We start from the raw sequence: 22,227 nt of genomic DNA on the forward strand, positions 1-22,227 counted from the left end.
ATCGGCGTGTGTCTCGGCGTGAGAGTTATGATCGGCGTGTGTCTCGGCGTGAGAGTTATGATCGGCGTGTGTCTCGGTGTGAGAGTTATGATCGGCGTGTGTCTCGGTGCGAGAGTTATGATCGGCGTGTGTCTCGGTGTGAGAGTTATGATCGGCGTGTGTCTCGGTGTGAGAGTTATGATCGGCGTGTGTCTCGGTGCGAGAGTTATGATCGGCGTGTGTCTCGGCGTGAGAGTTATGATCGGCGTGTGTCTCGGTGTGAGAGTTATGATCGGCGTGTGTCTCGGCGTGAGAGTTATGATCGGCGTGTGTCTCGGCGTGAGAGTTATGATCGGCGTGTGTCTCGGTGTGAGAGTTATGATCGGCGTGTGTCTTGGCGTGAGAGTTATGATCGGCGTGTGTCTCGGTGTGAGAGTTATGATCGGCGTGTGTCTCGGCGTGAGAGTTATGATCGGCGTGTGTCTCCGAGTGAGAGTTATGATCGGCGTGTGTCTCGGCGTGAGAGATATGATCGGTGTGTGTCTCGGTGTGAGAGTTATGATCGGCGTGTGTCTCGGTGTGAGAGTTATGATCGGCGTGTGTCTCGGCGTGAGAGTTATGATCGGCGTGTGTCTCGGCGTGAGAGTTATGATCGGCGTGTGTCTCGGCGTGAGAGTTATGATCGGCGTGTGTCTCGGTGTGAGAGTTATGATCGGCGTGTGTCTCGGTGTGAGAGTTATGATCGGCGTGTGTCTCGGCGTGAGAGTTATGATCGGCGTGTGTCTCGGCGTGAGTTATGATCGGCGTGTGTCTCGGTGTGAGAGTTATGATCGGCGTGTGTCTCGGTGTGAGAGTTATGATCGGCGTGTGTCTCGGCGTGAGAGTTATGATCGGCGTGTGTCTCGGTGTGAGAGTTATGATCGGCGTGTGTCTCGGCGTGAGAGTTATGATCGGCGTGTGTCTCGGCGTGAGTTATGATCGGCGTGTGTCTCGGTGTGAGAGTTATGATCGGCGTGTGTCTCGGTGTGAGAGTTATGATCGGCGTGTGTCTCGGTGCGAGAGTTATGATCGGCGTGTGTCTCGGTGCGAGAGTTATGATCGGCGTGTGTCTCGGTGTGAGAGTTATGATCGGCGTGTGTCTCGGTGTGAGAGTTATGATCGGCGTGTGTCTCGGTGCGAGAGTTATGATCGGCGTGTGTCTCGGCGTGAGAGTTATGATCGGCGTGTGTCTCGGCGTGAGAGTTATGATCGGCGTGTGTCTCGGCGCGAGAGTTATGATCGGCGTGTGTCTCGGCGTGAGAGTTATGATCGGCGTGTGTCTCGGCGTGAGAGTTATGATCGGCGTGTGTCTCGGCGTGAGAGTTATGATCGGCGTGTGTCTCGGCGTGAGAGTTATGATCGGCGTGTGTCTCGGTGCGAGAGTTATGATCGGCGTGTGTCTCGGTGTGAGAGTTATGATCGGCGTGTGTCTCGGTGCGAGAGTTATGATCGGCGTGTGTCTCGGCGTGAGAGTTATGATCGGCGTGTGTCTCGGCGTGAGAGTTATGAGTTATGATCGGCGTGTCTCGGCGCGAGAGTTATGATCGGCGTGTGTCTCGGCGTGAGAGTTATGATCGGCGTGTGTCTCGGCGCGAGAGTTATGATCGGCGTGTGTCTCGGCGTGAGAGTTATGATCGGCGTGTGTCTCGGTGTGAGAGTTATGATCGGCGTGTGTCTCGGTGGGAGAGTTATGATCGGCGTGTGTCTCGGTGTGAGAGTTATGATCGGCGTGTGTCTCGGTGCGAGAGTTATGATCGGCGTGTGTCTCGGTGTGAGAGTTATGATCGGCGTGTGTCTCGGTGTGAGAGTTATGATCGGCGTGTGTCTCGGCGTGAGAGTTATGATCGGCGTGTGTCTCGGTGGGAGAGTTATGATCGGCGTGTGTCTCGGTGTGAGAGTTATGATCGGCGTGTGTCTCGGTGTGAGAGTTATGATCGGCGTGTGTCTCGGCGTGAGAGTTATGATCGGCGTGTGTCTCGGTGCGAGAGTTATGATCGGCGTGTGTCTCGGTGTGAGAGTTATGATCGGCGTGTGTCTCGGTGCGAGAGTTATGATCGGCGTGTGTCTCGGTGTGAGAGTTATGATCGGCGTGTGTCTCGGTGTGAGAGTTATGATCGGCGTGTGTCTCGGCGTGAGAGTTATGATCGGCGTGTGTCTCGGTGCGAGAGTTATGATCGGCGTGTGTCTCGGTGTGAGAGTTATGATCGGCGTGTGTCTCGGTGCGAGAGTTATGATCGGCGTGTGTCTCGGCGTGTGTCTCGGTGTGAGAGTTATGATCGGCGTGTGTCTCGGTGCGAGAGTTATGATCGGCGTGTGTCTCGGTGTGAGAGTTATGATCGGCGTGTGTCTCGGTGCGAGAGTTATGATCGGCGTGTGTCTCGGCGTGAGAGTTATGATCGGCGTGTGTCTCGGCGTGTGTCTCGGTGTGAGAGTTATGATCGGCGTGTGTCTCGGTGTGAGAGTTATGATCGGCGTGTCTCGGTGTGAGAGTTATGATCGGCGTGTGTCTCGGTGTGAGAGTTATGATCGGCGTGTCTCGGTGTGAGAGTTATGATCGGCGTGTGTCTCGGTGTGAGAGTTATGATCGGCGTGTGTCTCGGTGCGAGAGTTATGATCGGCGTGTGTCTCGGCGTGAGAGTTATGATCGGCGTGTGTCTCGGCGTGAGAGTTATGATCGGCGTGTGTCTCGGCGCGAGAGTTATGATCGGCGTGTGTCTCGGCGTGAGAGTTATGATCGGCGTGTGTCTCGGCGTGAGAGTTATGATCGGCGTGTGTCTCGGCGTGAGAGTTATGATCGGCGTGTGTCTCGGCGTGAGAGTTATGATCGGCGTGTGTCTCGGTGCGAGAGTTATGATCGGCGTGTGTCTCGGTGTGAGAGTTATGATCGGCGTGTGTCTCGGTGCGAGAGTTATGATCGGCGTGTGTCTCGGCGTGAGAGTTATGATCGGCGTGTGTCTCGGCGTGAGAGTTATGATCGGCGTGTGTCTCGGTGCGAGAGTTATGATCGGCGTGTGTCTCAGTGCGAGAGTTATGATCGGCGTGTGTCTCGGCGTGAGAGTTATGATCGGCGTGTGTCTCGGCGCGAGAGTTATGATCGGCGTGTGTCTCGGCGTGAGAGTTATGATCGGCGTGTGTCTCGGCGTGAGAGTTATGATCGGCGTGTGTCTCGGCGTGAGAGTTATGATCGGCGTGTGTCTCGGTGCGAGAGTTATGATCGGCGTGTGTCTCAGTGCGAGAGTTATGATCGGCGTGTGTCTCGGCGTGAGAGTTATGATCGGCGTGTGTCTCGGCGCGAGAGTTATGATCGGCGTGTGTCTCGGCGTGAGAGTTATGATCGGCGTGTGTCTCGGCGTGAGAGTTATGATCGGCGTGTGTCTCGGCGTGAGAGTTATGATCGGCGTGTGTCTCGGCGTGAGAGTTATGATCGGCGTGTGTCTCGGTGTGAGAGTTATGATCGGCGTGTGTCTCGGCGTGAGAGTTATGATCGGCGTGTGTCTCGGCGTGAGAGTTATGATCGGCGTGTGTCTCGGTGCGAGAGTTATGATCGGCGTGTGTCTCGGTGCGAGAGTTATGATCGGCGTGTGTCTCGGTGCGAGAGTTATGATCGGCGTGTGTCTCGGTGTGAGAGTTATGATCGGCGTGTGTCTCGGTGTGAGAGTTATGATCGGCGTGTGTCTCGGTGCGAGAGTTATGATCGGCGTGTGTCTCAGTGCGAGAGTTATGATCGGCGTGTGTCTCGGCGTGAGAGTTATGATCGGCGTGTGTCTCGGCGCGAGAGTTATGATCGGCGTGTGTCTCGGCGTGAGAGTTATGATCGGCGTGTGTCTCGGCGTGAGAGTTATGATCGGCGTGTGTCTCGGCGTGAGAGTTATGATCGGCGTGTGTCTCGGCGTGAGAGTTATGATCGGCGTGTGTCTCGGTGTGAGAGTTATGATCGGCGTGTGTCTCGGCGTGAGAGTTATGATCGGCGTGTGTCTCGGCGTGAGAGTTATGATCGGCGTGTGTCTCGGTGCGAGAGTTATGATCGGCGTGTGTCTCGGTGCGAGAGTTATGATCGGCGTGTGTCTCGGTGCGAGAGTTATGATCGGCGTGTGTCTCGGCGTGAGAGTTATGATCGGCGTGTGTCTCGGTGCGAGAGTTATGATCGGCGTGTGTCTCGGCGTGAGAGTTATGATCGGCGTGTGTCTCGGCGTGAGAGTTATGATCGGCGTGTGTCTCGGCGTGAGAGTTATGATCGGCGTGTGTCTCGGTGTGAGAGTTATGATCGGCGTGTGTCTCGGTGTGAGAGTTATGATCGGCGTGTGTCTCGGTGTGAGAGTTATGATCGGCGTGTGTCTCGGTGCGAGAGTTATGATCGGCGTGTGTCTCGGCGTGAGAGTTATGATCGGCATGTGTCTCGGCGTGAGAGTTATGATCGGCGTGTGTCTCGGCGTGAGAGTTATGATCGGCGTGTGTCTCGGTGTGAGAGTTATGATCGGCGTGTGTCTCCGAGTGAGAGTTATGATCGGCGTGTGTCTCGGCGTGAGAGTTATGATCGGCGTGTGTCTCGGTGTGAGAGTTATGATCGGCGTGTGTCTCGGCGTGAGAGTTATGATCGGCGTGTGTCTCGGCGTGAGAGTTATGATCGGCGTGTGTCTCGGTGTGAGAGTTATGATCGGCGTGTGTCTCGGCGTGAGAGTTATGATCGGCGTGTGTCTCGGCGTGAGAGTTATGATCGGCGTGTGTCTCGGTGTGAGAGTTATGATCGGCGTGTGTCTCGGCGTGAGAGTTATGATCGGCGTGTGTCTCGGTGTGAGAGTTATGATCGGCGTATGAGAGTTATGATCGGCGTATGAGAGTTATGATCGCCGTATGTCTCGTCGTTCGTAAAGCGAGGGATGAAAGAGCGAGTGGATGTTGTCGAGTTTCAGGAGCTGATGCTCACACACACCGCACATGTTCAGGCATTAAACTGTGAGCTTTTGTTTTCCCCAGGCCCATTATTTCTGCTGAATTAGCAGCTAAACCCAACCAGAGATGGAAGCCATTAAGAGCCGATGTGTGTGTGTGTGTGTGTGTGTGTGTGTGTGTGTGTGTGTGTGTGTGTGTGTGGTAGAGAGAGAGAGAGGCTGAAGTCGTTGGCTGTGAATAACTCTCGCTGCCAGAATGGAAAAATAGAAGGAAAAAAAGCTTTTCATGATTTACATCTGGAAAGATCCAGGGTTTCTTCAGAGCCGTGGAGCGTTAGAGTCGCCAGCTGCTGTTTAACACCGGCACACTCATACTGGAAAATTAACAAAATCGTTATAAATATGAAACGTCAGCATTATCAGCAGTGCTGTGTGTTTTCATCTTTAATGTGTGGTGTTTATGTGTTTGATGTTGGAAGTTATTGTTAATTTAGGTTGATGGCATGTTGGTAAATAGCACTATGGGAATAACGTGGAACATGAATATGATAATTGTATAATTATCACCACTAACCCATAGTTTTGAAACCGTTACTGAACTGAATTAGTCTGAATAACGACTCTATTGTCTTTTACAGCAGAATTCCTCTCAGTGATTCTGTTATTAAGCGGTTTATTACTGTGAAACGATTCAGCGCATCCTACATAAAAGTTTGTGTTTACATAATATATGTGTGTGTGTGTGTGTACTGTGTATAATTATTTTGTATATATCAATAAATACACACATGCATGTATATATTTAAGAAATATTTGCATGTATATACTAAATATATATATGTGTGTGTGTGTGTATATATATATATAAACATAAAATTTATATTATATATTAATATAAATAACACATTTTTCTTGAATATATACATGCATGTGTGTATTTATCCATATATACAAAATAATTCTACACAGTACACACACACACATATATATATATATCCTATATATTTCATGTAAACACAAACTTTTATGTAGGATGTGATGAATCGATGAGCACTATAGTGTAAACCGCTTTATAAATAACGCTGATCTGATTTAAAGCAGAACCTGTGAACCTCTAGAGGAAAATCTGTGTGATGGAATTAAACACGAGCCGTTTCCATCCACATTAAACTGGTGCACAAAGTTGGAATAAGGCATAAAACATTAGCAGTGTTTCGTCTCGTGTTGAAGAGAACATCATCATCTCTTCCTGAGAAACTGCTGCAGAATATCAGGAATAAACTCTACGTTTCTGCAGTCGGACTCTCTTCCCTCCATCATAAACGAGTGTGTCGAGCGTCAGACGAAACACAGTGAGCGCTGTCGTGTTCGGGAACACACTCGTGTGTGTGAGACGCTTCTGGAGGGAATTACAAGATCATTCTGATCACACACTTCGACTCCGGCGTCTCAGAAACACCAAACCAACATGAGAGACGCTGCGACGCCATTGGTCCGCTGGTTACTCCAGTTATCCAATCACAGCCTCCGCTGAGGGTTTATTCAGTAAATGTGTTTCTGTCGTACTTTAGTTTTATGGGATAAAAATGGATCCGCCTCAATTGAGCGCATAATGTACGTAAAAATAGTTATAATTATAATATTTTTTTCTCTAGTGTGATCAGGACACTATAGTTCATTTATGTGAGTGAGGAGAGCAAAATCATGTAAACTGTGACATATTATACCCAAATATTCTTCATATTTCTGAATTATGAAATCTGAATTTTCCATATTTCTGACAAATTTCTACCAGTGACATTTAGGACCGAAACTGATTGGGACACTTTGAGCTGATCATGTTTTGCTGAAGTGTGTTTTCTTTAATTGCTAATGCTCTTTTTACACACAGACTGAACACAATGAAGCATTGCTTGGTGATTGGTTGAGCTAAACTGCTATTATCTAATTGTGTAGTTAAAAACTATAGCGAATAAACTGATAATGTGAGAAATGTTGAAGGTGTCTGAATATATTTGGGTTCGACTGTATATTGTAAGTGGAGTAATTAATCTGTGTTTAGGTTTAAAGGAAGAGTTTTACAGTTAAATCGACGATTAAAAGCACCAGAGTAAGAAACCAAGGCTCATGAAGTTGTTGTATTGAAGCTCCACCTGGAAAACATCTGTCCAGATCCAGAAGCTGAGGTGGCGCTCACTTTCCCTGCGTTCCCAATAGATGATCAGTCGTTACTCTCCTCATTTGAGCTGATGGAGTCCAGATGGAGGAGCTTCAGCTCGGAGATTCACACTACATCAACACCAACACACACTGTGTGGCAAACCATTACCTTTGACTGTCTGTACTCAAATAAACGATTCTTACGAGTCATCTCAGTGGTTTGATTCTAATGAGTCATCTCAGTGGTTTGATTCTAATAATGAGTCATCTCAGTGGTTTGATTCTAATAATGAGTCATCTCAGTGGTTTGATTCTAATGAGTCATCTCAGTGGTTTGATTCTAATGAGTCATCTCAGTGGTTTGAATCACTCCAACAAATGTTTTGCTGTATCCTGATTGGATGCTTATGATGGTGTGTGTAGTTAAATAATATTATAAATGGTCTTTTCTTTTTGGCATCAGTGTTTCCATGAAGAACCTTTAACAGGAGCATTTGTGTGTGATGTAGGTTTGAATGGTTGGATCATTAATGCTGACGGTGTTGAATTGGCGTGATGATGTCATACTGCACGAGTGTTTTGTTGAGTTTATGTTCGTTCTCTTCAGAAACTCTTTGACGGCTGTCTTCTTCTTTGCAGGGATCTGAGCCATAACAAGTTACGCACGTTTCCCGAAGCGCTGTTCTCCAGCCTGCCGCATCTCAGCGAAATGTGAGTGTGTGTGTGTTTGTGTGTGTTTTGGGGTATTTTTTCTCCTTGAACGTATGAAATCTACTTGTGTAACCATTTGGTTCTCTGTTCACAGAAAACTGAATAACAACGACTTCGAGTCGATCCCGGATTTGGGCCCAGATGCTGGAAACCTCAGCTGTCTGATTCTGTGAGTGTGAGGCGTTATCATCAGATTTACTCCTGTTTAGACACAATATGACAGCTTACACCTCGTCCAATGAGTGAGTTTGGGGGCGGGGCTATCTGTTTGACTGCCCAATGAGTGAGTTTGGGGGTGGGACTGTCTGTTTGACTGACCAATGAGTGAGTTTGGGGGCGGGACTATCAGTTTGACTGCACAATGAGTGAGTTTGGGGGTGGGACTGTCTGTTTGACTGACCAATGAGTGAGTTTGGGGGCGGGACTATCAGTTTGACTGCCCAATGAGTGAGTTTGGGGACGGGACTGTCTGTTTGACTGACCAATGAGTGAGTTTGGGGGCGGGACTATCAGTTTGACTGCCCAGTGAGTGAGTTTGGGGGTGGGACTGTCTGTTTGACTGACCAATGAGTGAGTTTGGGGGCGGGACTATCAGTTTGACTGACCAATTAGTGATTTTTGGGGCGGGACTGTCTGTTTGACTGCCCAATGAGTGAGTTTGGGGGCGTTACTATCAGTTTGACTGCCCAATGAGTGAGTTTGGGGGCGGGACTATCAGTTTGACTGCCCAATGAGTGAGTTTGGGGACGGGACTGTCTGTTTGACTGACCAATGAGTGAGTTTGGGGGCGGGACTATCAGTTTGACTGCCCAATGAGTGAGTTTGGGGGTGGGACTGTCTGTTTGACTGACCAATGAGTGAGTTTGGGGGCGGGACTATCAGTTTGACTGCCCAATGAGTGAGTTTTGGGGCGGGACTGTCTGTTTGACTGCCCAATGAGTGAGTTTGGGGGCGTTACTATCAGTTTGACTGCCCAATGAGTGAGTTTGGGGGCGTTACTATCAGTTTGACTGCCCAATGAGTGAGTTTGGGGGTGGGACTGTCTGTTTGACTGACCAATGAGTGAGTTTGGGGGCGGGACTATCAGTTTGACTGCACAATGAGTGAGTTTGGGGGTGGGACTGTCTGTTTGACTGACCAATGAGTGAGTTTGGGGGCGGGACTATCAGTTTGACTGCCCAATGAGTGAGTTTGGGGACGGGACTGTCTGTTTGACTGACCAATGAGTGAGTTTGGGGGCGGGACTATCAGTTTGACTGCCCAGTGAGTGAGTTTGGGGGTGGGACTGTCTGTTTGACTGACCAATGAGTGAGTTTGGGGGCGGGACTATCAGTTTGACTGACCAATGAGTGATTTTTGGGGCGGGACTGTCTGTTTGACTGCCCAATGAGTGAGTTTGGGGGCGTTACTATCAGTTTGACTGCCCAATGAGTGAGTTTGGGGGCGGGACTATCAGTTTGACTGCGCAATGAGTGAGTTTGGGGACGGGACTGTCTGTTTGACTGACCAATGAGTGAGTTTGGGGGCGGGACTATCAGTTTGACTGCCCATTGAGTGAGTTTGGGGGTGGGACTGTCTGTTTGACTGACCAATGAGTGAGTTTGGGGGCGGGACTATCAGTTTGACTGCCCAATGAGTGAGTTTTGGGGCGGGACTGTCTGTTTGACTGCCCAATGAGTGAGTTTGGGGGCGTTACTATCAGTTTGACTGCCCAATGAGTGAGTTTGGGGGCGGGACTGTCTGTTTGACTGCCCAATGAGTGAGTTTGAAATTTAAATAAAATTAAAACCTCTTCATATTTTACACTGACATCAGCTGATGTGTGTGTGTGTGTGTGTGTGTGTGTGTGTGTGTTCATACAAGGTGGTCCTTTAGGAACGTCATCTTTGAGTTCGGTTTGTTCTGCAGGTGCGAGTTTGGGTTTAAAAAACGTCATTGGTTGGATTTGCATGAGGTGGTTTTGAGTGTTTTTAATTAATTTTTTGAAATATTCCTCATTGTCATATTAGAGATTATTTATGGTTCTCCAGCACATTTCATCTTCTTGAAAACGTGACACACAAAATGGCCAAATAATGAGACATTAATTTCCCTGGTGAAGAGCGTCTGGAGTGAATTTCTGAGCGAGTGTGTGTGTGTGTGTGTGTGGTATTTCCTCTTGGACGCAGAACACAGCTTGGCAGGGTTTAGTCGGTCTCTTGTGTGTGACGGCGCCGGTGTGGAGCTTCATCTGAGTGTTAAATACAACACCGTCCAGAAACATCCGACTCTGTTCCCCTCCCTCAGCTGGTGTTTAGTCTAGTGGCACGTTTAATGACGCTGGACAGATCTCATGTTGGCTTGACACAACTTCGTCTGAAGATCGAGATAGATGAGCGGTTGCTAGGCTGTTGAAACATGCATTTCGAATTGAATCAAAAAAGCTGAGTCCTTCAGTCCGACGGTCGAGTTTTCCAGCTAATTCCTCACGAGCATTGGCTTCATACGGCACTTAAACTGTTCAAGGCCATAAATTCCTGTGAAATCGTTGGATTAATTGTGGCGTTGGCGAGCGAATGACTCCCAGCTGTGGAGCCGGTGCCGTGTGTTTGCTCTGGGCTGAAGGGTCAAGCTCGGGAGACGCTCAGTCTGAGAGCGTGTTTGAGTAAGAGCTCTTCCAGACCCGTGCGCTCTGCAGTCGCTGCTTTACTGCGCTCGATCTGTTACTGCGCTCGATCTGTTACTGCGGCTCTATTCACACTTGAGAACGCGTCACAACCAAGTAAAGATGCTGTTTCTCAGTTTTAGAATCTCTTGAATGAATACAGTATGCAAATATATCTCAAATATATACATGTGTGTGTATATATACATTATAATTATACACAGTACACACATACATGTTATGTAAACACAAACTTTGTCGCACAGCCCTAGTGTTTATCACATTTTACAGTGACTTCAGTGTCACTCGTCCAATCAAATTAGAGCTCCACGATATATCGTTAAAAGATGCCGATCATGTGATCAACGATTCGCCTGTGTCTATTAAACCTTTGACGAGTACGATGACAGCGGACATTCAGATCACATAAATGGTCTTTTCAACCACACATTATTGTCATTTCTGTCACAACTATTCAGATTATTATGCAAGTACTTTTATGAAATATATAGTTGAAATATAAGTCTACGATAGAAATCAAAATAACGCGAAGTCTGAAAGAAACTTGATGCTTTAAATAACGATTGTATCAATTACATCGTTACACCAGTAGGTGGCGACACGTGACTGTTAAAAAATGTGTTTGTCATTGAATCATTCATTCAAGAGATTCTTTTCAAAAACACGGATTCATCCAGTAATGAAACAAGTGAGTCATTGAATCATTCACTTATTAGTTCAGATTAATTAAAACATTTTACAGGAAATTCATTAACATTTTTCCAAAATCGTGCCGCTTTAATCGGCCAGTAGTTCTGCTGTTTTCAGCTCAAGTGTGTCATGTGACGTAAGACTGATTCATTTGCTGTGAATAATCAGATCTTTTGGTTTATATTCATCAACTTCCAAACAAAAAGTGAAAATGAGACGCATATTTCTGTTTGGATTAAAGCATCTGCTAAATGCATACATCTAAATATAAATCTTATGTTTGTAAAGTATTTAATGGTCTGAATTATCTAACAATAGTCATGATCATATGGTTATTTAAAATACAAACCATTGAATTTCTCAACTGAATATAGTTACTTTTAGACTAGATTAAGCTGTTTTAGTGTAGGTGAAGCTTTTTTTAGTTGAAGTTTAAGCAATTTTAATGTATATTATAAGCTTTTCTAAGTATAATTTCAGCTTTCTTAGACTAATTGAACCCTTTCTAAGTATAGTTTCTTAGACTAATTTAAGCTCTTTTACCCCCGGTTTCACAGACAAGGTTTAAGCTTAGTCTCAGACTAAAATGCATGTTTGAGTAGTTTCAACCGAAAGCAACTCGCACTGATATATCTTAAAATATGTCAATGCCATTGCTTTGTCTCAAGATGCACACCAGTAATGTTTTTTTCAAAGGCAAGTTTATAAAAAAGACTTAAATGCCCTAATTGAACTAAGGCCTAATCCTGGCTTAATCTAAACCCTGTCTGTGAAACCGGGCCTTAATGTACTTTAAGTTCTTTTAGACTAGATTAAGCTGTTTTAGTGTAGTTGAAGTAGGGCTGGGCGATAAAACGATAACGATATGTATCGCGATAGACACGTAATCAATATCAATAAAAAATGCGTTCGATAAAACGTTCGATAATTTATTTATTTTTTCGTCGGAAGAAACCAGCAAAGCAAGTTTGATTGCATGAACAAAGGCACTCACTCTCTAGTACCTAGATAAAACAGGAAAAGTCAGCTCGCCTGACTTCAAGTCTGACCGTAGTCTGACCAATGTCGTCTGCAGATTATGCAAGACCGTCGTCAGTTTCTCTGTTATTCGCGTACTGGTGCGCATAGACATCATATGCTGGTGCGCTGTTCTAACGTGTGCGTCTCTCAGCGCATACATGTGAAGCTCACATGCACTGAAAGCCTGTCTACCAGCGCCTGAATACTGGACTAAGTTATCTTTCGAGTCTTATTGTGCTAATACTGTTATATACACACAAGGTTTACATAAACTAGTCGGATATGTCTAAAGTGAAAGCAAACTTGAGAAAATTTAGAGAAAATCTGCTTGTCAAATGCGTGTATAATAGACGCGTCGCGCGCAGCTCTTAAAGAGACAGTATAGTAAACACGCTGCCGCTTGTCCTTAAAGGGATAGTTCACCCAAAAATAAAAAATCTCATTATTTACGCACTCTAATGTTGTTCCAAACCTGTATTAATTGCCTTCTAATATTTTCTAATATTAATATTTTGAAGAATGTGGGTATCCAAACAGTAGCTGGTCCCCATTGACTTCCACAGGAGAAAAATATACTATGGAAGTCACTGGGGTACATCAACTGCTGGTCATTCTTCCAAATAACTTTTATTTTCAACAGAAGAAAGAAACTTATTCGAGTTTAAAACAACGTGAGAGAGTAAATTATAAAAATTAGAATTTTTAGGAGAACTATCCCTTTAATGTTAATAAAACAACAAAATGTAAAGAGAAAATCACTCACTGCTCTTGACTAATAACTTTATTAATAGCTTTAATAAGTATCAATCTATAATTTATACAGTGAAGTCTGTTTTGTTTTATTTTCATATTTGTTCATTTAATTACTTTCTGCAATGCTACTGTTAAACACACCTACTGTAGCTGAAAACATAAAGCACTGTTTATTTAATTTGTATATTAAGTTGTGTATGTGTAATGTGTATCTTTGATCTTAATATTTAATAACAAAGAAAATAATGAGAAAATTTTTTATCCTCGCCCCTGTCTGCCATTCTTTTTTATTATATATTTTGTTACCTAAGGCTTTGTTTTTAAAATATGGACATTAGTTTGGCTGTAATGCTCAGTCACAAAATAGTAAAACCAACATAAAAAAGAATTGTGATAAAATCGTGAATCGTGATTTTCCTGAAAGAAATCGTAATATTATATTTTTGCCATATCGCCCACCCCTTTATAAAGCATTTCTTACGTATTCTTTAATTTTGCACCTTAATGTTAAGAGATAATTGTTAAGTGTTCATTGTGATTTTAGACTTCTGAGTTTTCCATGGTTGTGTTGACATTTCTGCCTTTATAACTGATGGGATTATAATCAGAGGTAGGTTAAGTTTAAAATAAAAAAATCTTTAAATGTAATATATTTGTCTCCTGGACTGGTCCTTATTTTAAATATGTTATAAAAAAATTCAATAATTATCGATATCGACCGATATGAAACACTTATATCGTGATACAGTTTTCAGCCATATCGCCCAGCCCTAAGTTGAAGCTTTTTAGACTATTTTGAAGTCTAGTTAAAAAAAAATTACACTAATTTAAGCTCTTTTAGTCTAGCTTTAGCTGTTTTTGTTTGGTTCAAGCTCTTTTTTAGACTTTTTTAGATTATCTGACAAATACTCATCGGGAACTGAGTCAACTATGGAAATATCAACTATGATGATGTTAAAAGATTTGTTCGATCCGCTCAGCTCAGTTTGAGGACGGTTCGCTCGCTCATTAATGTAAAGCAGCGGGATCTTTACAACATGAGGAAAATATGTTGAAATTGAGTTGGTTAATGTGTTTCAGACCTTGTGTGTGTGTGTGTGTGTGTGTGTGTGTCTGAGCTCTTCTCTGCTCATCTCAGAGCCAACTTGACTTTTTTCCCTTCAGTCTCATCTGCCAGAAACACACACACACACACACACACACACACACACACACACACACACACACACACACACAGAGTGTGGAAAGTGTCTGTATTGTGAAATTCAGCAAGCGTCTAATAACCCTCATAATGTGCTGACGTGCCAAACATTCGCAGTGTTGCTTTCTCAATCGACTTTGTTTGGAAAAGTTCTCCATATATGTCAGGAATATGTTTGTGACGAGGGTTTGGCGTTCAGCTCGCGGCTCTAAAAATATCCCGTCCAGACTCTGGCGCTGATTAAACAAACGGCGTGTAACAACCTTATTTGCTGAAAATTGCTTGAACAAATTTGAGTTGTGCGGCAGAGAGACACAATGAGCCACTTGTTTGTGTGAACGCTGAGGAGGAGGGGGAGATGACACACACACACACACACACACGCACACACACACACACACACACACACACACACACACACTCACTCTCAGCAGATGTTAAAGAGAGATGTCTGGTTATTTTATGGCTATTCTGTCATGAGGAATTACAGCGAGGTAATAAACAGGAACTAGGATTGAGAATCTTAATGCAAACAAGCTTATTTTTCCACTAACGTAACAAACTTCCATCGGTGGCGTTCCTTGTTTTCCATCGGATGCTTGATTCACACGTTCGTCTCTGGAGAGGGATCTGCTCCGGCACGTCCCGTGTCTTTATCTCTCTCGCTCTCTCAACACCTTCGACTCGTTCCCCCTTCACCTCACAAAAGCCCAGATTTCCCATCATGCCTCTGTGTGCCTTGTGTTTTCACTGTGGGCTTTTCTTAAACAAGAACAAGGAATCTTAGAGGTTTAGATTTCTGGCTTGAGCTGAAGATGAGAAACTGAGAAAATTATTTGTAATTCAATGCAATGTTTTAATGTTTTTAAAAGAAGTCTCTTCTGCTCACCAAGGCTGCGTTTATTTGATTAAAAACAATAAAAAACAGTAATATTGTGAAATATGTGATCAAAGCTGAATGTTCAGCATCATTACTCCAGTCTTCAGTGTCACATGATCCTCCAGAAATCACTCTAATATGAGGATCTGATGATCAAGAAACATTTATGATTATTATCAGTGTTGAAAACTGTTTAACACTTTTACTTCAGGATTCTTTGATGAATAGAAAGTTAAAAAGAATAGTATTTATCTGAAATAAAAAGCTTTTGTAACATTAAACGCTACCGTTCAACAGTTTGGGGTCAGTCAGATTTTATTTTTTATTTTTCAATATAAATCAATACTTTTAAATTGATCAAAAGGTACAGTAAAGACATTTATAATGTTACCAAAGATTCTATTTCAAATAAATATAAGAAGTACACAACTGTTTTCAACACTGATAATAATCATAAATGTTTCTTGAGCATCATATTAGAGTGATTTCTGAAGGATCATGTGACACTGAAGACTGGAGTAATGATGCTGAACATTCAGCTTTGATCACAGGAATAAATTACACTTTACTGTATATTCACATAGAGAACAGATGATTTACATTATAATAATATTTCACTGTTTTTCTTTTGTTTAATCAAATAAATGCAGCGTCGGTGAGCAGAACAGCAAAACAAAATCTCACCGATCCCAAGCTTTTGACTGGTAGTGTGTCTGTGGTGTTTTTAGTGTGTTTATCTGCACAGGTCTCTAGGATCACGCGTCATGTGATGAGATGTTGCATTACGCTCAGCTTCACCTGCATGAACGCAGATCTGGAGGTTTAGACCTGCGATCCAGGGAATGTTTTCACACAAAGGCGTCTCTGTGCCGCTCGTGTTGCTCACACAAGCAGCTCCTGCACTGCAATTTAGGAGGCGTTGGGCTCGGGAGATTACTGCGCTCTCACTGAGCCAATGGGCTTCATCATCCGCGTAATTGACAGGGGTTTTGTGTTTAAATACCTTGTTTAGTAATTACCTCATAAACCAAATAACACTCTTCTAAACCCAAGGGCAGTTGTGAGCTGTTGTGTTCTTATAGACTAGTTTAGGCACTTTTCAGACAAGTTAAGCTTTTTTAGGCTCATTTATGTTCTTATAGACTAGTTTAAGCACTTTTAAGACTAGTTTTAGCTTTTTTCAGACTAGTTTAAGCTTTAAGTCGTTTAAGCTCTTTTAGGCTTGTTTAAGCACTTTTCAGATTAGTTTAAGCACTTTTCAGACTTGTTTAAGCTTTTTTCAGATTAGTTAAAGCTCATTTATGTTCTTGTAGACTAGTTTAAGCACTTAAGACTAGTTTTAGCTTTTTCAGATTAGTTCAAGCTCTTTTAGGCTCATTTATGTTCTTATAGACTAGCTTAAGCACTTTTCAGACTAGTTTAAGCTTTTTTTAGACTAGTTTAAGCTTTTTTAAGTCGTTTAAGCTCTTTTAGGCTTGTTTATGTTCTTTTCAGACTAATTTAAGTACTTTTAAGACTAGTTTAAGCTTTTTTAAGTCGTTTAAGCTCTTTTAGGCTTGTTTATGTTCTTTTCAGACTAATTTAAGCACTTTTAAGACTAGTTTAAGCTTTTTTAAGTCTTGTTTAAGCTCTTTTTAGACTAGTTTAAGCTTTTTAAAACTAGTTCAAGCTCTTTTCAGACTAGTTTAAGTTCTTATATAGCTGTGTTACTGATGCCTTAACATTTTTCCCTTTGTCAGGTTTTAAGAAGGCATTCTTCAGTGTCATGATCGACCCAAACCATCATCAGATCACAATCTTTCACTGAGGGAATGGGCTTCATCATCCGTGTAATTGCCAGGGTTTTTTTGTGTTTATGTTTAAATACCTTGTTAGTAATTACATTATAAACCAAATAACGCTCTTCTAAACCCAAGGGCAGTTGTGAGCTGTTGTGTGGCGTTCTGACATCAGACATCATTTAAGAAACACTGAAATCTGCTTTCTGAAACGCCTTTCTTTCTGTTTTCAGAGCAAACAACAAGATCTCGAGGATCTCGTCGGATCGGCTCGGTTCGCTGGTCGCGCTGGAGACGCTGGACCTTAGCAACAACAATATTATGGAGGTTCGGGCCGGGGCTTTTCCTCCACTTCCTCTGAAAAACCTGTGAGTCCTCCTGCTGCTCTGAGCTGACCCACTTTCCAGAAACCTGACGAGTCTCACGCTCCAACACTGTCTGAATGCTAACCCTCAGCTTTTAGACTAGTTTAAGCTCTTTTAGCCTCGTTTAAACACTTTTAATACTAGATCAAGCTTTTTTAGACTAGTTTAAGGTAATTTATGTTCTTTTAGACTAGTTTAAGCAGTTTTAGCTTTCAGGTTTGAGTCTAGTTTGAGCTTTTTTTAGAATAGTTTAAGCTATTTTTGGCTCGTTTAAGCACTTTTAGACTAGTTTAGACACTTTTCAGACTAGTTTAAGCACTTTTCAGTCTAGTTTAAGCTCTTTTCAAACTAGTTTAGGCACTTTTCAGTCTAGTTTAGGCACTTTTTAGTCTAGTTTAAGCACTTTTCAAACTAGTTTAGGCACTTTTCAGACTAGTTTAAGCTCTTTCAGACTAGTTTAAGTTCTTATATAGCTGATTCCAAAAAGACTGAGAACAGGAGTAGTTTATTATCTATAGCTAAAGCTATCATTAACTACGGCTTCGGTGAATTGCCATGTCAGCATGTCATGAATCTGTTTGAATCGTGTGTTTGCAGGTTGATGAATAACAACCGTATCTCCACGCTGGAGCACGGCTGCTTCAGTAACCTGTCCAACTCACTGCTGGTGTTAAAACTCAACAAGAACCGGCTGAGCTCCATCCCGCCCAAGATCTTCCTGCTCCCGCACCTGCAGACCCTGTAGGTGAACTCACACACACACACACACACACACACACACACACACACACACACACACACACACACTCGCTCACGTCTCGTTCCATCGGTCCACTCTAGAGCTGCACGATTAATCGCAATGAAACTGCACGCGATTTGGCAAAGTCTGCGATAATTTTATGCAAAGTTTGTCAGTGCAGCGGCTGATCGTAGTAAATGCTCCATCTGAACACCAGAGTCTCACACACACACGCACACACACACACACACACACACACACACACACACGCCAAATATGCCCCGCCACAAAAGTACGATAACACACATCATTCCAGGAAACCTCTATCGCTGTATCAACAGAAGATTGAAACGCTTTGATTAAACATGAGTAATAAACACACGACTGCCTTATTCTGTGTCAGAAGCTCATCATCTCACAGGAGGAGCTCAGCTGTTGTCATGAAGCGAGTTTGGAGGAAAAGCGTGTTATTAAATGTTGTCTTTTGTTGGACAAGAGGTTTATAAATGCGTCTCATGTTTGGAAAGATGTTTGACGCGTGTTGCATGTTGACTCGAACTCACAGTGCTTTCAGAGTGAGCTGCGTTTACTGAGCCGTACGTCACTGACACGCTGCACATTACTAATGATCACAGCCTTGGCCATTTCATCATCGAGATAAGCCAAATCAGTTTAAGTGTGATTTCATGTGACTCTTGTGTGTGTGATCGACAGAGAGCTGTTTTTGACTCTTGTGTGTGTGTGTGTGATTGACAGAGAGCTGAGCAGGAACCGTGTTCGGCGTATCGAGGGTCTGGCGTTTCACGGACTCCACGGCCTTCGCTCGCTGAAGATCCAGAGGAACGGCATCACACGCCTCATGGACGGGGCTTTCTGGGGTCTCAACAACATGGAAGTGCTGTGAGTGAAGACCTGCTCTCATGCTTTACTCCAGCGCTTCAGAGCTCGTGTGTGTGTGTGTGAGATGGGTAGGTTTAGGGGTCGGGTTAGTGAGTGTATGTGTGTGTAGGGTTAGGGGTCGGGTTAGTGTGTGCGTGTGTGTGATGGGTAGGGTTAGGGGTCGGGTTAGTGTGTGTGTGTGATGGGTAGGGTTAGGGGTCGGGTTAGTGTGTGTGTGTGATGGGTAGGGTTAGTGTAGGGGGACAGAATATACAGTTTGTTCAGTATAACAACCATTACGCCTGTGGAATGTCCTCACAAGTATAGCTAACCAAACCTGTGTGTGTGTGTGTGTGTGAGCAGACAGCTGGAGCACAACAACCTGACGGAGGTGAGTAAAGGCTGGCTCTACGGGCTCCTGACGCTGCAGAAACTACATCTGTCGCACAACACCATCATCCGCATCAGAGCCGACGCATGGGAGTTCTGCCAGAAACTCTCCGAGCTGTGAGTCACGTGTGTGTGTGTGTGTGTGTGTGTGTGTGTGTGTCTCTGACCCATCATGACTGCGCAGGAGTCGTGTGTGTGTGTGTCTCTGACCCATCATGACTGCGCAAGAGTCGTGTGTGTGTGTGTACGGCTGCATTGTCTTCTTTCATCGTTATGTTAGACTAGACTGGGGTGTAACGATCCCCTCATATCACGATACTGAACTCATGATACGATATTATTATGAAACGATATTATCGCGACACATGATTAAAGGTTACAAAAAAATTTGATATTAAATTGTGGGTGTAAATGAATAGACTTGAAACCCAAAGCACAGGACAATAGAGACACCAGAATAACAATATTCATGATTCTGAAGCTGAAAATATAATTATTTTAGATGAATTCTACATCAGACTAGGTTAAGCTTTTTTAGACTTTAGATGTAGAACGTCAGAATCTCATTCAAACTACACACATTCATATCATACAGAACATAGTTTTTAGTGAGTTTCAAACCAAGTGTTTCAGACACAGCATGTGACTCTCAGGTAAAGGCTGAGTGGGAAACTTCAGCCCCTTCTTTCATGACGTTTAAACACAACGTTGAATGCTTGACTGATATATGTGTTGTCTGTCTGTCAGTGATCTGAGCTGGAACCAGCTGACCCGTCTGGAGGAAGGCAGTTTCGTCGGACTCAGTGTCCTCGAGCAGCTCCACATCGGAAACAACCGCATCAGTTTCATCGCCGACGGAGCGTTTCGAGGCCTTGCCAACTTGCAGACGCTGTGAGTCCGACTCCTGGAATACTTTCAACACTTCTATTTTTAGTGAATGAGCTGTCAGTGCAGTTTAGTATTACTCCGTATAAAGGGATAGTTAACCAAAAAATGAAAATTCTAAGTTCTAAACCAAGTCATCCTAGGTGTATATGACATTCTTCTTTCAGACGAATACAATCCGCGTTATATTAAAAAATGTCCTAGCTCTTCCAAGCTTTATAATGGCAGTGAATGACAGTAAAGATTATAAAAGTGCATTTATCCATCATAAAAGTGCATTTATCCATCATAAAAGTGCATCTATCCATGATAAAAGTGCATTTATCCATTATAAAAGTGCATTTATCCATTATAAAAGTGCATTTATCCATCATAAAAGTGCATCTATCCATCATAAAAGTGCATCTATCCATGATAAAAGTGCATTTATCCATTATAAAAGTGCATTTATCCATCATAAAAGTGCATCTATCCATGATAAAAGTGCATTTATCCATTATAAAAGTGCATTTATCCATCATAAAAGTGCATCTATCCATGATAAAAGTGCATTTATCCATTATAAAAGTGCATTTATCCATCATAAAAGTGCATCTATCCATCATAAAAGTGTATTCATCCATTATAAAAGTCCATTTATCCATCATAAAAGTGCATTTATCCATCATAAGTGCATTTATCCATCATTAAAGTGCATTTATCCATGATAAAAGTGCATTTATCCACCATAAAAGTGCATCTATCCATCATAAAAGTGCATTTATCCATTATAAAAGTGCATCCATCCATTATAAAAGTGCATCTATCCATTTTAAAAGTGCATTTATCCATCATAAGTGCATTTATCCATCATTAAAGTGCATTTATCCATGATAAAAGTGCATTTATCCACCATAAAAGTGCATCTATCCATTATAAAAGTGCATCTATCCATCATAAAAGTGCATTTATCTATCATAAAAGTGCATCTATCCATTATAAAAGTGCATCTATCTATCATAAAAGTGCATCTATCCATTATAAAAGTGCATCCATCCATTATAAAAGTGCATCTATCCATTTTAAAAGTGCATTTATCCATCATAAGTGCATTTATCCATCATTAAAGTGCATTTATCCATGATAAAAGTGCATTTATCCACCATAAAAGTGCATCTATCCATTATAAAAGTGCATCTATCCATCATAAAAGTGCATCTATCCATCATAAAAGTGCATCTATCCATTATAAAAGTGCATCTATCCATTATAAAAGTGCATCCATCCATTATAAAAGTGCATCTATCCATCATAAAAGTATGCTCTGGAGAAAACCGTGATGTCATCGTCCAGCTCAGGCAGATTGATAATATTGTTGAATATTAAATGTCTCCAAGTAAGCAAGCCAAAAGCCAAAGGCGACTAAAGCATGTTTTAGCACATTGCTACCATGAAATGTCATGTTGCAGGCATTTTTAGCATGTTACTACCATGGATTAGCATGTTTGTAGTCCATTTATCCATCATAAAAGTGCATTTATCCATCATAAGTGCATTTATCCATCATTAAAGTGCATTTATCCATCATAAAAGTGCATTTATCCATTATAAAAGTGCATCCATCCATTATAAAAGTGCATCTATCCATTTTAAAAGTGCATTTATCCATCATAAGTGCATTTATCCATCATTAAAGTGCATTTATCCATGATAAAAGTGCATTTATCCACCATAAAAGTGCATCTATCCATTATAAAAGTGCATCTATCCATCATAAAAGTGCATTTATCTATCATAAAAGTGCATCTATCCATTATAAAAGTGCATCTATCTATCATAAAAGTGCATCTATCCATTATAAAAGTGCATCCATCCATTATAAAAGTGCATCTATCCATTTTAAAAGTGCATTTATCCATCATAAGTGCATTTATCCATCATTAAAGTGCATTTATCCATGATAAAAGTGCATTTATCCACCATAAAAGTGCATCTATCCATTATAAAAGTGCATCTATCCATCATAAAAGTGCATCTATCCATTATAAAAGTGCATCTATCCATTATAAAAGTGCATCCATCCATTATAAAAGTGCATCTATCCATCATAAAAGTATGCTCTGGAGAAAACCGTGATGTCATCGTCCAGCTCAGGCAGATTGATAATATTGTTGAATATTAAATGTCTCCAAGTAAGCAAGCCAAAAGCCAAAGGCGACTAAAGC

The 22,227-nt window shown here is 42.8% G+C and overlaps 1 protein-coding gene across 1 annotated transcript in view; it reads left to right on the plus strand.

Moving 5' to 3' along the window:
- Positions 1-22,227, plus strand: part of lrig3 (leucine-rich repeats and immunoglobulin-like domains 3) — a 34,641-nt gene that overhangs the window by 3,338 nt on the left and 9,076 nt on the right. The window contains exons 2-8 of the mRNA XM_079868745.1: positions 7,707-7,778; positions 7,873-7,947; positions 16,999-17,133; positions 17,728-17,871; positions 18,626-18,769; positions 19,112-19,255; positions 19,886-20,029. Of these exons, the coding sequence (XP_079724871.1) occupies positions 7,707-7,778; positions 7,873-7,947; positions 16,999-17,133; positions 17,728-17,871; positions 18,626-18,769; positions 19,112-19,255; positions 19,886-20,029 (858 nt within the window). The remainder of the gene's footprint in view (positions 1-7,706; positions 7,779-7,872; positions 7,948-16,998; positions 17,134-17,727; positions 17,872-18,625; positions 18,770-19,111; positions 19,256-19,885; positions 20,030-22,227) is intronic.

The sequence above is a fragment of the Squalius cephalus genome (assembly GCF_949319135.1).
Source record: "Squalius cephalus genome assembly, chromosome: 4".
Lineage (NCBI taxonomy): Eukaryota > Metazoa > Chordata > Actinopteri > Cypriniformes > Leuciscidae > Squalius > Squalius cephalus.